The 15,629-nt window shown below is 47.7% G+C and overlaps 1 protein-coding gene across 1 annotated transcript in view; it reads right to left on the reverse strand.

The window, feature by feature from the left end:
- ATP6V0A4 (ATPase H+ transporting V0 subunit a4) overlaps window positions 1-15,629 on the reverse strand; it is a 67,786-nt gene that overhangs the window by 34,275 nt on the left and 17,882 nt on the right. Inside the window, exons 8-13 of the mRNA XM_025379797.1 lie at window positions 15,404-15,486; window positions 14,619-14,712; window positions 11,286-11,498; window positions 7,797-7,947; window positions 6,048-6,187; window positions 3,758-3,915 (exon numbers count right to left, since the gene is read on the reverse strand). Coding sequence (XP_025235582.1) covers window positions 3,758-3,915; window positions 6,048-6,187; window positions 7,797-7,947; window positions 11,286-11,498; window positions 14,619-14,712; window positions 15,404-15,486 — 839 coding nt within the window. The remainder of the gene's footprint in view (window positions 1-3,757; window positions 3,916-6,047; window positions 6,188-7,796; window positions 7,948-11,285; window positions 11,499-14,618; window positions 14,713-15,403; window positions 15,487-15,629) is intronic.

Genomic DNA, 15,629 nt, shown 5'->3' on the forward strand with positions numbered 1-15,629 from the left:
GACTCACTCACCCAGACGTGACCCCCATCCTAATGGCATGACTCAGTGCACATGGCTGGCTTTCCATAGCAGAGAAGTGTTTGTGTGTTCACAAAGGGAAAAGTCACCCCTGACAGGAGGGAACTGGCCTGGCACCCACAGCTAAGCCATCGTGTATCCTGCTGAGCATAAACAACTTCAAAGGACAGCAACATCAGGCAAGGCCACCTGGCCGCTAAGAGTGATTAAAAACAAGATCATTCCACAATCGTACCCCGATACAGGCAAAAAGAAGGATATAGTCCAAACCACAAAAATGATCCAACATCCCTGCATCCTAACAAAGCCTAATCCCCTAAGCCCTTTCTAATACCCTCTTAATAGAGACGGTTTTCCCAGTGAGGCACCACTTCCTTCGTTGAGTCAATACGCCCAACTCCATTGACTACAGGAATGTTTTCGGTGGTCTTTCAACCATCAAGGAAGCAGGTCCATCAAGGAACCATGTCGCAGCTGGTGACCAGAATCAGCTTGCTGTGTACTTCAGCTGTCTTTTTCTTCCACCACAGTGATAATGAGGTTCTGCCTTATACTCCTGATCCTTCACATACGGCTGAGCATTGCTCCAATTCAAGACCAAAGAGTCTTGAATTGGGGAAGAAGATATTTGCAGGTGCATACGAGAACAGCATTCATACCCATATCTGCAGCGTGGTAATAAGACAGTTAACTTGGGCCTTTCACAATCATACTCCATGGGAAATGGAATTTCATGTTGGTAGTCTGGTAAAATTACGCAGATTGAACAAGTTTCAAAACTCATCTCAGCCAGGAGTGCTGGCTCACGCCTGTAATCCCTGCACTTTGGGAGGGCGAGGCGGGCGGATCACCTGAGGTCAGGAATTCAAGACTAGCCTGGCCAACATGGTGAAACCCCATCTCTACTCAAAATACAAAAATTAGCTGGGCGTGGTGGCGCACACCTGTAATCCCAGCTACTTGGGAGGCTGAGATGGGAGAATCGCTAGAACCCGGGAGGCAGAGGTTACAGTGAGCCAAGATTGCGCCACTGCACTGCAGCTTGGGCCACAGAACGAGACTCCATCTCAAAATAAAAAATAAATAAAAATAAAACTCATCTCTATACTTATGAGTTTAAATCTACAGAGCAGAACTAAGTGTATGAATGAATGTGTTTGTTTGTTTGTTTGTGATGGGGTCTTGCTCTATTGCCCAGGCTGGAGTGCAGCAGTGCCATCATGGTTCATTGCAGCCTCAACCTCCCAGGCTCAGATGATGTTCCTGTCTCAGCCTCCCGAGTAGCTGGAACCACAGGCATGTGCCACTGTGCCCAGCTAATTTTTTTATTTTTCATTTTATGTAGAGGCAGGGTCTCCCCGTATTGCCCAGGCTGGTCTTGAACTCCTGGGTTCAAGCGATCCTCCCACTTTGGCCTCCCAAAGTTCTGAGATCACAGGTGTGAGCCACCGTGCTCAACCTAATTTGTTTTTAAATTTATGAAAGTTTTGTTCTTTTGGGCATCTCTTTATAATACTAATTGCAAAGCAAAAAAAAAAAAAAAAATCACAGACACAGCTGTCTGTATGTCATTCTGGAAAATGTTTTATCCTTCATTTTTCTATATTTTTATTTTTCTGCATTTATTTAAGGTGGGGAATCCCATCTCTATGTCAGGGAACGTAGGCCTAGCAGAGAAACAAGAAGTGACTGCATTAGAGTCTCCACGCCCCCACACTAAAGATTCCTACAGTCTCCTGGAGCCTCTCTGTGCCCACATCAAGCCCCTTGAATGCCCTCAGGAAAGCTTTGTCAAAAGAAACCCAGGATTGGGCCAGGCGTGGTTGCTCATGACTGTAATCCTAGCACTTTGGGAGGCCAAGGCAGGTGGATCACGAGGTCAGGAGATCAAGACCATCCTGGCCAACATGGTGAAACCCCGTCTCTACTAAAAATAACAAAAATTAGCCAGGCATGGTGGCGTGTGCCTGTAGTCCCAGCTACTCAGGAGGCTGAGGCAGGAGAACGGCTTGAACCCGGGAGGTGGAGGTTTCAGTGAGCCGAGATTGCGCCACTGCACTCTAGCCTGGGTGACAGAGCAAGACTCTATCTCAAAAAAAAAAAAAAACAAAAAACAGAAAGAAAAAGAAACCAGGATTGAATCTTTTCTAACTGAAAAACTCTTGGATGAAATTGATTGTTCATTCTGTCCCCCATTTACGATGTTCACTACAGATTTTGGTGAGCCAGTAAAACCCATGGAGTCCCTTCCTTGGGAGAGGAAGAATGGGAAAAGAGATTGTGAACACGTTTACCTATCTCAGCCTTCACTTTGGTCCTCTTTTCTCATTTGTTCAAAGGGAAGTTCCAGGATGAGACAGAGAAATCTTAAGCTGACCCAAAGAAGCCGGGCAGAGACAGATGTTAGGAAATGTCACCACTGATATGTTTTACAAACTAACCCTCATGCTGCTGTGGAAATCTCAGGTACGTGATGCACGTAGCCTAAGATCCCCCCGAAAATCATGAGGCTGTCACAATTTCTATTTGTTCACTTCACAGTCCCCTATCCTCCAGAGTCCCCTGTCCTCCCCCAGTTCATTAAATTGACCGACCTCTCAAACTCTCAAATCTTTCTCCCCATAAAAGTCTCCATTCCTGAAAGGTTGTGTTTCCATTCTGAAGACTGCTTGTCTGATTAACTGCATAAACTCACTGTGGAATGCACAGGGGAAGGGTGGACTGTGGGGATTTAGAGACTTTCCAGGTCTCTCTATTCTACAGTCCCCACAGCTCCTTACCAGGTGACCCCTATCCCCAACTCTGTCAGCCAGAGGACAAACACAGGGAGACAGCACTGCAAAACCAACCCTTTCCTCATTTGCTTTTTTTTTCCTGACACGGAGTCTCGCTCTGTTGCCCAGGCTGGAGCGCAATGGTGCAATCTTGGCTCACTGCAACCTCCACCTCCTGGATTCAAGCAATTCTCGTGCCTTGGCCTCCCAAGTAGCTGGGATTATAGGCACATGCCACCATGCCCAGCTAATTTTTGTATTTTTAGTAGAGATAGGGTTTCACCATGTTGGCCAGGCTGGTCTCGAACTCCTGACCTCAAGTGATCCTCCCACCTTGGACTCCCAAAGTGTTGGGATTGCAGGCGTGAGTCACCATGCCCAGCCTCTCATTTGCTTTTGTTTGAGACAGCATCTTGCTGTGTTGCCCAGGCTGGAGTGCAATGGTGTGATTGTAGCTCATGCAGCCTTGACCTCCTTGGCCCAATTCATCCTCCTGCCTCAGCCTCCCAAGTAGCGAGGACTACAGGCATGCCAACTCATCTGGCTAATTACTTTTTCTTTTTCTTTTTGGAGATGGAGTCTCACTCTGTCACCCAGGCTGGAGTGCAGTGGTGCAATCTCGGCTCACTGCAACCTCCGCCTCCCAGGCTCAAGCAATTCTCCTGCCTCAGCTGGGATTCCAGGCGCCCACCATCACACCTGGCTAATTTTTGTATTTTCAGTGGAGACCAGGTTTCACCATATTGGCCAGGCTTGTCTCGAACTCCTGAGCTCAGGTGATCCGCCCGCCTCAGCCTCCCAGAGTGCTGGGATTACAGGCATGAGCTACCGTGCCTGGCCTATTTGTTTTGAATTTTCAAGTGCACCTCTGAGTAGAGCTAGGTGTAGACTCCCCCAACCAAGAAAACAGTCACTGAGGCCACCCGGATGGTCAGCGACTGCGCCATCTCTCTCCATCAACTCACTTCCATGTGCCGTTTCTGAACATGGGTTGGACACTCCAAGAAGAGCCGAAGATGTTCAAGGACTTGGAGAAGCAGTCATTGTAGATCAAACCCGTGTAGATGGAGAAGATGCCCATAAGTAGGATCAGATAGCGCCCGTGGAAGAAGGTGTTCCAAATCTGGCCTCAGAGACACAGAGAGGATGATCGTCAGTGGGCTCTGAAGCAGACCCCGAAGGGAAGTGTTCTACAGGATGTCTCCAGCATCACCGGTGCAGGCACCCTTTAGGGGGGCCACATGACCATGGCAGACATCAATCATTCAGACAGGAAGAGCACACACATCACGGTTTTTAGAACATATAGGTGCACCAAAAAGTCCTAGGCTGGTATTTGTTATCATTAAACAAAAACCATATAGGCAAAAATTGGCCGGGCATGGTGGTGCATGCCTGTAATCCCAGCTACTTGGGACGCTGAGGCAGGAGAATCACTTGAACCCAGGAGGTGGAGGCTGCAGTGAGCCAAGATTGCACCACTGCACTCCAGCTTGGGTGATAGAGCAAGACTCTGTCAAAAAAAAAAAAAAAAAAAAAAGCCGGGTGTGGTGGCTCACATCTGTAATCCCAACACTGTGGGAGGCCGAGGTGGGCAGATCACCTGAGGGCAGGAGTTCGAGACCAGCCTGACCAACATGGTGAAACCCCATCTCTACTAAAAATTAGCCAGATGTGGTGGTATGCACATTAGTCCCAGTTACTCGGGAGGCTGAGGCAGGAGAATCACTTGAACCCAGGAGGTGGAGGTTGCAGTGAGCTGAGATTGCCCCACTGCACTCCAGTCTGGGTGACAGAGCAAGACCCTGTCTCAAAAAAAAAAATATATATATATATATATATACACACACACACACACACACACATATATATGCATGCCTCAGATTATTCCATTGCGCCTGCATTAGAAAATAAACTGAAGTGCAAGCAAGGCCTCATCTGCTTAGGAAGGGACTTGAAAGCAGGTGGCTGGTGTCTCAGGTGCTTCCAGGAAGTAAGCACTGAACTGGCCTCTCATGGCCGCTACATTTATGACAAGTCAGATGTATACTCATTTTGCATCTTGTCATTGTAAAGTTGAGTCCCTGTCTGACCGTGTCTGCTGAGAAGAATAAAGTGCTTTCTCATAATACTGAATAATGTGTGTCAATCATTCCAAGAAGTGCTGACGTGTAACTCTGAAACTCAAAATGTTTACCATACAAAACTACATCTTTAAGCTTGGCATAGAAAACTATATTAAAACTATATTGGTCACAGGTTGATTGTGTCCTCTAACCTTGACATCGCTGACCTAGCTGTAATTAATTCAACCTGTAATAAAACATTGCAGATATTCTTTTTTTTTTTTTTTTTTTTTTTTAGATGAAGTCCCTCTCTGTCACCCAGGCTGGAGTGAAGTGGCACGATCTCGGCTCATTGCAACCTCCACCTCCCAGGTTCAAGTGATTCTCCAGCCTCAGCCTCCCGAGAAGCTGGGACTACAGGTGCCCATCACCATGCCTGGCTAATTTTTGTATTTTTAGTAGAGACAGGGTTTCACCACGTTGGCCTCGAACTCCTGATTTCAAATGACCCACCCACCATGGCCTCCCAAAGTGGTGGGATTATAGGTGTGAGCCACTGCCCCTGGCAAGCTGATATACTTTGAACCAATGCACCCTCTTGAGTTGTCTCAGCCTTCACAGTACTCTGCGAAAGTGGAGAAACTTAAGAGCGGGGAAACGATGTTCAGGGTTTCTCAGTGTTCAGAAGAACACGGGTCCCAGGCTGCTTCTGCCATGAACAAATACTCATGATATTTTAAGTAAAAACACTACAAATAGTATGCACTACTTGATGCCAATTTTTGAAAAATTGGTGGATAAGCACAAACAAATTGGAAAGATATCCAAAAGCATTCCCGGTGATTTTTCTCTAGGTCACTAGATGTTGCATTTTTCTAATGTTTACAATGATTACGTATTTCTTTCATAATCAGAGAAAAAAACCAGAGTTAGAAAAAATATATAATGAAAAAGAAAAATCGATGCCTTATCAAGTCATGAACAAAAACCCAAAAATGCTGAAAGGAACGGCACCACACCATCCAAAGGAATTACCTTTGGCCAGAAGTTGTAGGTTAATTTTGGCTCTGTTTTACTTTCCTTCTCTCCCTTATTTTTCATAAAAATGAGTTATTTCTATGGTGAAAACCACATACAGGTTTTCATACTCTGAAAATGAATGGCGGCAAGACGGTCAGTGGACACTCACCTCATTGTCTGTCTTCTGGGAGAGCAAGCGTCTCTCATTCAGAACCATCCAAAGTGCGGCCAGGAGCATCACGGTTCCGTGACCACAGTCTCCAAACATCACAGCGAACAGGAAGGGGAAAGTGATGATGGTGTAAGGGGCTGTGGAGGGGAGACACACAATACCTGAGGCCTCAGCACAGCCTCGGGGCCCCCACCTCAGATTCCCTGCCACAGCTCCATGATCTTCATGCGGGCTTCCGTAAGTCTTTCTGGTTGTCTTTTTCTCACCATCCCCACCCTGACACATGATTAACTGCCATATAAATGAGCGCATCTGTTTCTAGGCATTCTTTTTTTCAATTTTTTTTTTTTGAGACAGGGTCTCACTCTGTCACCCAGGCTGGAGTGCAGTGGCACGATCATGGCTCACTGAAACCTCCACCTCCTGGACTCAAGTGATCCTTCCACGTCAGCCTCTTGAGTAGCTGGAACTACAGGTGCGTGCCACCATGCCTAACTAATTTTTAAAACTTTCTGTAGAGATAAGGTCTCACTATATTGCCCAGGCTGGTCTCAAACTCCTGGTTTCAAGCAGTTCTCCCACCTCGGCCTCCCAAAGTGTTGGGATTACGGGCATGAGCCACTGCGCCCAGTCTATGAGCAGGCATTCTTATTCTCCACTTAACAGATGTGCTGAGGCTTAGAGAAGCTGAGTGACTTGTCAAAAATCACAAAGCCAAAACAAAAGAAAAAATAGAAAAAAATCACAAAGTTTGACGGAACATAAGATCAGCTTTCTCTCTCTAGGTGCTTTCTATACTCTTCTCCACACCCATCTTTTGTCTGTTTCTCCACCATTCACATGCGCCACACACCACCAGCAGTTTGCTCACAGGGACCCTCAACCCAGGAGGCCCCTGCTTTACAGGCCACAAATTAGACTGGGCCTCAGGCTGGAGAAGAACAGCACCAGGCACTGCTTGGATAAAGGGTATCTGGTCTATCCTTTGACTTTATTTTATCTATTTTTTGAGACAGGATCTCACTCTGTCGCCAAGGCTGGAATGCAGTGGCGCCATCTTGGCTCACTGCAATCTCCGCCTCCAGAGTTCAAGCGATTCTCCTGCCTCAGCCTCCTGAGTAGCTGCGATTACAGGTGCCTGTCACCATGCCCTGCTAATTTTTGTATTTTCAGTAGAAACAGGGCTTTGCCATGTTGGTCAGGCTGGTCTCCAACCCCTAACCTCAAGCAATCCACATCCTCGGCCTCCCAACGTGCTGGGATTACAGGCGTGAGCCACCGCGCCCAGCCTACCCCTTTATTTTATTAACCAAGCTAGCAAGATTCCACAGCTTAGGACACCAAGAATCGAGTCTTCTAAGTTCTGTGTACTGGTGTCTTTCCCACACAGTAACTATAGGACTGTGAAGATGCCAAGATATGGCCCTCATTGAATTGGTGAAGGAAATGAACACCAACTTCAGCTGCCGGATGAAGCTGCAGTTTAAGGGCGCACAGGTGAAGACAAAAAGCAAGTCTTTCACCAATCAGCATTTATAGATGACATCACAGGGTATTAGGAAACCAATGAGGATTTTAGGAATCCCACTGCTTGCCCCTACTATCCTACTTCTTCCTCCGATTCCCACAGCTACTACCCTAGCCCCAAGCCTCACAGTTTTAACAAGTTCACCTCCTGGGTCACCTCAGGGGTCCATCTTACCCAGTTTTCACACTGCCCAGTTGTGCAATTAATCGGATCTTTACCTGGGTTTATCTCGCGGTAGCTGCCGACACCGTAGGCATCGACAATATTCTGGAAGCCAGCTGTGAATTTATTGGTCCTGTTAAATGTGGGAGGGGCTGTTTTAGATTGCACTGTGGTCATGATGGGGGCCATGGAGGAGCCACTTAGTTCCTGGAGGGGAAAAAAAAAAAAGCGACAAAGATGTAAGGAGGAGAGTCTTGGGCTAGATGTCAGCACAAGGGTCACAGTCCCAGCTCCTGCTGTCCCTTACTGAGTGAACTTGGGGCAATCCCTTGATCTCTCTGAGACTCAGGACGTCATGTGTAGAGAGTTAATAGCTTCCCAGTACTTATCCAATTCATCTCACAGGAGGGCTGTCAAGAGAACTGAGTCCCTCCGGGAGGGAGTCTCTGACAATCTCCCATCTCCTGCTGCTGTAAATGCGAATGTTATGACTCCTGGCCCTCTACGCTTCCCTCCTCTCCGCTTTCTCAATTCATCACCCCCTTCCAAATGGTCCTGACCCTTCCCCAGTTTTTTCCTAATTGCCTGCTTAGACTTTCAAACTCCAATGTGTCACCGACACCACAAAATCCAGGATTCATCGACTTGCCGCAGAGCCAGGTCCCCTCCACAAACTCTTGCCCCTTCAGCAGAGCCTCCATTCTCCCGGATTCCTAGAATCTTGGAATCACGGATTTGTCCCTTCTCTGGTTTCAGTCAGTCGATCACCCACCAAAGCTTGCTAATTCCCCCTTCAGAATCCTTCCTCCGATTCCCACAGCTCACCCTAGCTCCAAGCCTCAGCGTCTCTGCCAGCCTCTCCCCTCTCCATTTATCTAACACCCAGATTGCTCAAGCATTCTTTTAATACAACAAACAAAAAGTACTATCTTACTCATGTTACTCTCCAGCTTTGAAATCTTCAAAGGCTGCCTATAGCCTAAAGAATGAAATCAAAACTCTTTAGTCTTGTGATCAAGACTACTTAACAATATGCCTTAATCCTCCATTTACACCTTCACCCCTCCCCACACCTCCCCATGGAAACTGGCCATGTCTACACTAGCCACCTTTCTTCTCCACTTGCTCAAGTCTTTTTTCTTTTTCTTTTCTTTCTTCCTGAGACAGGAAGTCCAAGGCTAGAGTGCAGTAACATGATCATAGCTCACTACAGCCTCAAACTCCTAGGCTCAAGCAATCCTCCCGCCTCAGCCTCCTGAATAGCTGGGACTACAGCCATGCAATGCTATTTTGCACACACTGGTCTTGAACTCCTAGGCTCAAATGATCCTCCCGCCTCAGCCTCCCAAAGTGCTGGTATTACAGGCATGAGCCACTGCATCCATTCTACCTACTTGAGTCTTAACAATTCCAAGCGCTCCCTGTCCAGGAACCGTACAGCCACCGCACGCCCAACAGCACTTGCCATCTGCACATCCAGTGGGATCTGACACCAGCTGGACGAGTGCTCATGGTCCCAGCTTCAATCCTCCGCTGCCTTCGGGAGGCCCCACCCCGCCCCACCTCCCTTCACCTGCTCCCTGGCCAGCCTCCTACCGTTCTGTGCACGCATCATTTCCTCCAGGATGCACCCCTGCCCTGCTCGGCCTGGTTGAAACGCTTTTTAAGTGCCCCATTTAGGTGGTTTTTGGACCATGATGTGGGGACATGGGAGTGCATGAGGAACAGTTTCTGTATTCAAATCCTGCCTCCTGGCTATAGGACTGTGGTCAGGTTACTTCTACTTCCTGTGCCTCCATTTCTTTATCTGTACAAAGGGGATAAAGAAAGCCCCCACCTTCTACTCCATTCCTACTACAAGGCCTTTACCTTCAGATCCCTCTATCTGAAAACCATTCCTCCCGCCCCCAATCTTCCCAGCTGCCTGCTTAGAGGGGGCTTCTTCAGATACCACGAGATCTGCCATCACCAGATATGCCACCCAGCTAGCAGGGCAGGCTTCCCACCCAGCTAGTTCCCCATCAGCTGAACCAGCTGCATGCCACCCAGTCCTCAACCTAATGGTTTCACTCCTGCCACCCCGTGAAATCATTCAAACAAGCTAATCACATCCTTCTGCAGGAACCAAAGGTCACCTCACCCTCATTCACTGCAGAGCCTGCCTCCCACCGGCCCTGCTGGTTCACTTTGCTCCTAAGCACAGTTCCCGAGGGCAAGCCCTGTGTGGCCCACATGGCATGCGATGTTCTCCCCTGAGCTCTGAGGACGAGTGACTAAAAACAGCTGTCAAGCCCGTCTGTCCAGTGTCGGGGTAATGTGTTCAGCCATCTTGTACTATTTCGGGCAGAGGGGGGTCCCTCCTTCAATGGGGTGAATAACGTGATCAGAACAAGCCCCCTCTCCCCATCCCGCCCCTCACTGTCCCCTGCTTGGTTTCCTGCCCACCACTCATCACTGCTTGAAGTCTCATTAGTCACGGACATACCTCCGTGTCCCTTTCTAGAATGTCTATCAAAGCAGAGCCTTGGCCTGCCAGTGCATAAGCCCTAGATCCATTCCTAGTACACAGGGAATGTCTAAGGAATGAATGGAGGGGGTGGTAAGAACTCAACAAGGACAGAGTGCTTAGCGCATTGCTGGCACACAGCAAGCAATCTACATATTTTGGCTCTTATTATAGGTGCTTGGTTATTTGTCTTTCCAGCTAGACTATAACCTCCATGAGGTAACACTTAGTATTTACACTCTAGCAGAGTAGAGCTGGGCATGGTGGTGTGTGCCTGTAGTCCTAGCCACTTGGGAGGCTGAGACGGGAGGATCAACTGAGCCCAGGAGTTTGAGGCTGTAGGGCAGTATGCCCATGCCTGTGAACAGCCCTGCACTCCAGCCTGGGCATCATAGCGAGATCCCCATCTTTAATAAGAAAAAAAAAAACAAAAAGACACCCCCCCCTCCGAACCATAGTCTAGCTGAGACACTGGCACATGAATGCACAGTATGGTCAGGCATGATGGCTCACACCTGTAATCTTAGCACTTTGGGAGGTCGAGGCAGGCAAGGCGAATCACCTGGGGTCAGGAGTTTAAGACCAGCCCGGCCAACATGGTGAAACCCCATCTGTACCAAAAATACAAAAATTTGCTGGACGTGGTAGTGAACACCTGTAATCCCAGCTACTCAGGAGGCTGAGGCAGGAGAATCGCTTGAACCCGGGAGGCGGAGGTTGCAGTGAGCCAAGATTGTGCCACTGCACAACAGCCTGGGCTACAGAGTGAGACTCCGTCTCAAAAAAAAAAAAAAAAAAAAAGGCTCAGTGTGTACTCACCAAAGATCAAAAAATGGTGACCAACTGTCAAACACTGAAAAAACGAAGGAATTTCTTTTATGTCCTCGAGCGGGGTTAAGCACTGAAGACACAAAGATGAAAGAAGCAATCCTACCACCCAGTCACTTGAGTTCATGTTGCCCATGAGGCCGACACTCTCTGAGAGCCCAGCAGACGGGGCTGACTCATCAGACCGCCCCCGGCTCCACTTGCCACACACCATGCCTTGCTCCAGTGCCCTCTTGATACGTGTGGCATCTGCCACCGGGAACCAGATCTCGGCGATGACACACTGCTGGGTGACGTCGATGTTGCACATGTTCAGGATGTGGTACACGGCCTTCATCTTCTGCACCTTGATGAGCCAGGAGTGCCAGTTGGCAGCAGCTTCCTGCAGCAGGCGCTGGCGGTGAGACTCTGTTTGTGTTATGACCTATACGAAAAACAACACGCAGGAAAACAGAGAACCTTCACAGAGCTGTTTGACAATGTGCCGAAAATGGAGGGCCACAGGCCACAGCAGCTTCCTCTGCTCTGAGAAGGCTCCTCTGACCTGTGGCTGTCACCTGGCCTTTAACTCTCCTGAGCAGTTTATCTCCCCTCCTAGAGGCTAAAACCCTTAGGCAGAGATTGTATTTTCCTTTTCTTCTAAATTCCTCATTGTCCTATTCTTATGGGTTGAACTGTCCACGTAAAAGAGTCCTAAATTCTGAGATCTGTGAATATGGCCTTTTTGGAAAGAGGGTCTTTGTAGATGGAATCAGGTTCAGATGAGGTCATACTGCATTCCAATGGGCCCTAATTCCATATGACCACTGTCCCTATAAGAAACAGGGACACGGAGGCACACAGGGAAGAATACCACATGACAACGGAGGCAGAAATTGAAGGAGGCACCTGCGAGCCAAGGAATGCGGAGGATGGCCCATGGCACCAGAGGCGGGGAGAGGCAAGGAGTGGCTGCCTTCAGGTCTTCGGAGGGAGCACGGCCCTGCTGACGCCTTGATTTCAGACCTCTGGCCTCCAGAACCGCCACAGAATAAATCCCTATTGTCTTAAGCCACCCAGTTTGCAGTAATTTGTTCGAGCAACCCTAAGAGACTCCTACATCTACCACAACGCTTTACATACATAATCCCTCCAATACATGACAAGTGAACAAATGAAGGAATGAATGGACAACTGGGCCCACACAGAATTTATTTAATGGAAATCATTTTTATGTTTTGATGATGCAACAAACAAGGTAATCTTTTTCAGTACGCATGGCCTCTGTAAGAGACACACTGTAAGAGACACATGGTGGCTCTAAGATTAATGAGAGCCATGAGGCCCACTGAAGTGTCTCACAAGCCAATACTACCTGTCACTTAGCAATATAATGCCACCTGGCCTGGGGATTTCCAGGAGACAAAAGCACCTCAGCACAGATGAGACTTTCAGAAACCTCAAAGAGCGCAGCCCGAATTAAATGCCTCGGGATCAGATAGTGCCTAAGATTCATCTTTGGCAGGGACTGAACCAAAGGAGAAAGCTGCCCCTGTAGAAGGTGCTCAGCTGGGACCACCTGAAGCCCCCGTCATACTAAATGTAAGCACACAGTTAGCAGAATTTCTTTTCCATTCTCCTCATGACATTTTCATAAAATCAAGCATGGCGTACTGGGAGGAAAGGACTTCAATGGCTTCAGGGGAAACAGCGTTCTTGACAAGTGACAAAGAAGGAATGGAGAGGATTAAAACATTAAACACAGGCTGGGCGCAGTGGCTCATGCCTGTAATCCCAGCACTTTGGGAGGCCGAGGCGGGTGGATCACCTGAGGTCGGGAGTTTGAGACCAGCCTGACCAACATGGAGAAACCCCATTTCTACTGAAAATACAAAATCAGCTTGGGCATGGTGGCGCATGCTTGTAATCCCAGCTACTCGGGAGGCTGAGGCAGGTGAGTTGCTTGAACCCGGGAGGCGGAGGTTGCCAAGATTGCACCACTGCACTCCAGCCTGGGCAACAAGAACAAAACTCTGTCTCAAAAAAAAAATAAATAAACACAGATTTTCTGGAAAATTAAAGTTGTCTGCTAGCCTAAGGGTTTTGAAAGACGCACATATCTAATTTCTTAACATACTTGTCCAGAGTCTAAAACTGAGTTGACTTCTACCATAGCCACATGCAGCTACTAAATTTTATTTATTTTATTTCCTTTTATTTTATTTTGAGATGGAGTCTCGCTTTGTTGCCCAGGCTGGAGTGCAGTGGCGTGATCTTGCCTCACTGAAACCTTTGTCTCTCAGGTTCAAACAATTCTCCTGCCTCAGCCTCCCGAGTAACTGGGACTAGACTACAGGTAATGCCTGACTAATTTTTTTATTTTTAATAGAGATGGGGTTTCACCAGTTTGGTCAGGCTGGTCTTGAACTGCTGACCTCAAGTGATCCACCTACCTCAGCTTCCCAAAGTGCTGGGATTACAGGCATGAGCCACCGCACCCAGCCCTAAAATTTAAATTGAATTAAAATTAAAAATAAGGCCAGGCGCGGTGGCTTAAGTCTGTAATCCCAGCACTTTGGGAGGCCGAGACGGGCGGATCACGAGGTCAGGAGATCAAGACCAGCCTGGCTAACACGGTGAAACCCTGTCTCTACTAAAAAAAATACAAAAAACCAGCCGGGCGAGGTGGCGGGCGCCTGTAGTCCCAGCTACTCGGGAGGCTGAGGCAGGAGAATGGTGTAAACCCGGGAGGCGGAGCTTGCAGTGAGCTGAGATCTGGCCACTGCACTCCAGCCTGGGTGACAGAGCGAGACTCTGTCTCAAAAAAAATAAAAATAAAAATAAAAACTAAATGACTTAGTGTCACTAGCCATGTTTCAAGGACTCAATAGCCACATGTGGCTGGTGACTGCAGCGTTAGACGGCGCAGGCCACATGACCCTTCCATCACAACCAAAAGTTCTGTTGAACTCTCGCACTGACGAGAGTCTGCCAGCTGAGGGAGGCCAAGCTGCTTTCAGTGATGACTTTCAAAGCTGCTGTGATTGAAGAAAGCGTTCTGATCATAAGCGTGTTGAGTGTCACCCTGGATGGTGACAGACTTCACAAAGACAATGAGTTTGGGATGAATGAATGTTCACATGGTGAAACCAGACTCACTGTTTTTACAGAATTAACCTGTCAGCTTAAACAACCGGGCAATTCAGTGGGAAAATAATCGGTCAAACTGGTTGTTCAACTTAATTGGCTGGGTGGTTATATCATAGATTCCGTCTAGGCCGAGGCTGGCAATAAAGGGTGTCTTTTATCAGATCGGGGTGGCCACCTGAAGGCTGACTAGGGCTGTGGTCAAATCTGAGCCTGGGCAAAGCATTCTTAAGACACAGCATCGTTCCCGCTAGCTTATCAAACAGTTTCCCAGTTGTGAAATCTTCCACAGCCACAACCAGAAAGGCATAGCCAGCATTCCAGCCAGCCTCCCAGTGAGGGCCCTGGGGGGCAGGGCTTGTATGAAAACAGCAGAGGCAGCCCTCCATCAGATCATGCGCCCGAACCCCTCACTCACGGTGATTAAATCTTCCAGCCTCACGTTGACGCTCTCCAACATCTCTCTGCGCTCCACCGCAGGCTCTGGACAAGGGTAGACAGTGGCTCGAAACCTGTTTAATATATTCCAAGGGACACAGGTGGGTTCTTGCTGCAAAGCATTCTGCACCCCCTTTTCTGCTAAGACATCGTTTGCTGACTTTAGATGGCCAACCTATCCTAGAATAACTGCATCTTTGGCCACTGGAAAAGGAGTCCCAGTCATCAGGGTTCCCCAGTACGTCACTTGTGCTGTGAATTGAGGCTGCAGTTCTTTTATACGAATGAGCTTCATTCAAACCATAAAACCCGTGAGTTGTTAGGTAAATAAGACTGCAGGCTGGACTTGCCTCTTGCTTTTAGAATCTAGTAATGTATGAATATCCTCTTTAATGCATTAATATCCTCTGCACTGCGTCATTTCTGCTTCTACAGAGCTACACGTAACACGATTCTGTAAAATCCCAAACAAGTTAGCCATGCAGTTGGCTCACTCTTCAGCAGTTAATGAAAAGTCTCAGATGAAATAGACTGAAATGGGGAACGTGTCCACTTTTAGTTCCCCTCACATTTTGCGTATTCAAGTTCTCCTATTCATATTCTCACAACTATTAAAAATCAGTTGGGGCTGACTTTTATGTGAGGAAGTTATTCTACAGCCTTACTGACCTCTAGAAGCCACAGTCGCGTGTGTTTGGCACTGCAGATCTCTTTACCCAATCCTGGTCCAAATCACTGAAGAAACAGCCCTTCACTCCCTCTTACCCATCGCAGATCTTCTTGATTTTCTGCCTGAGCTGCTCTCCTTGGTAAAATATGATGAATATGTTCTTCTGAATTTCTTCTTTCTGGAAAATCAGAATAAGTTAAAAAAAGAAAAGAAAAAGAAGGGGGTTTCTTTCTGGTTAAAACATAACAGAGAGAAATGTAAAGTCCTGTTTTTAGGCTTACACAATTCATAAATTTAAAACTGGGAAACCGTAACTTTCCC

This window comes from Theropithecus gelada, chromosome 3 (assembly GCF_003255815.1).
Source record: "Theropithecus gelada isolate Dixy chromosome 3, Tgel_1.0, whole genome shotgun sequence".
Lineage (NCBI taxonomy): Eukaryota > Metazoa > Chordata > Mammalia > Primates > Cercopithecidae > Theropithecus > Theropithecus gelada.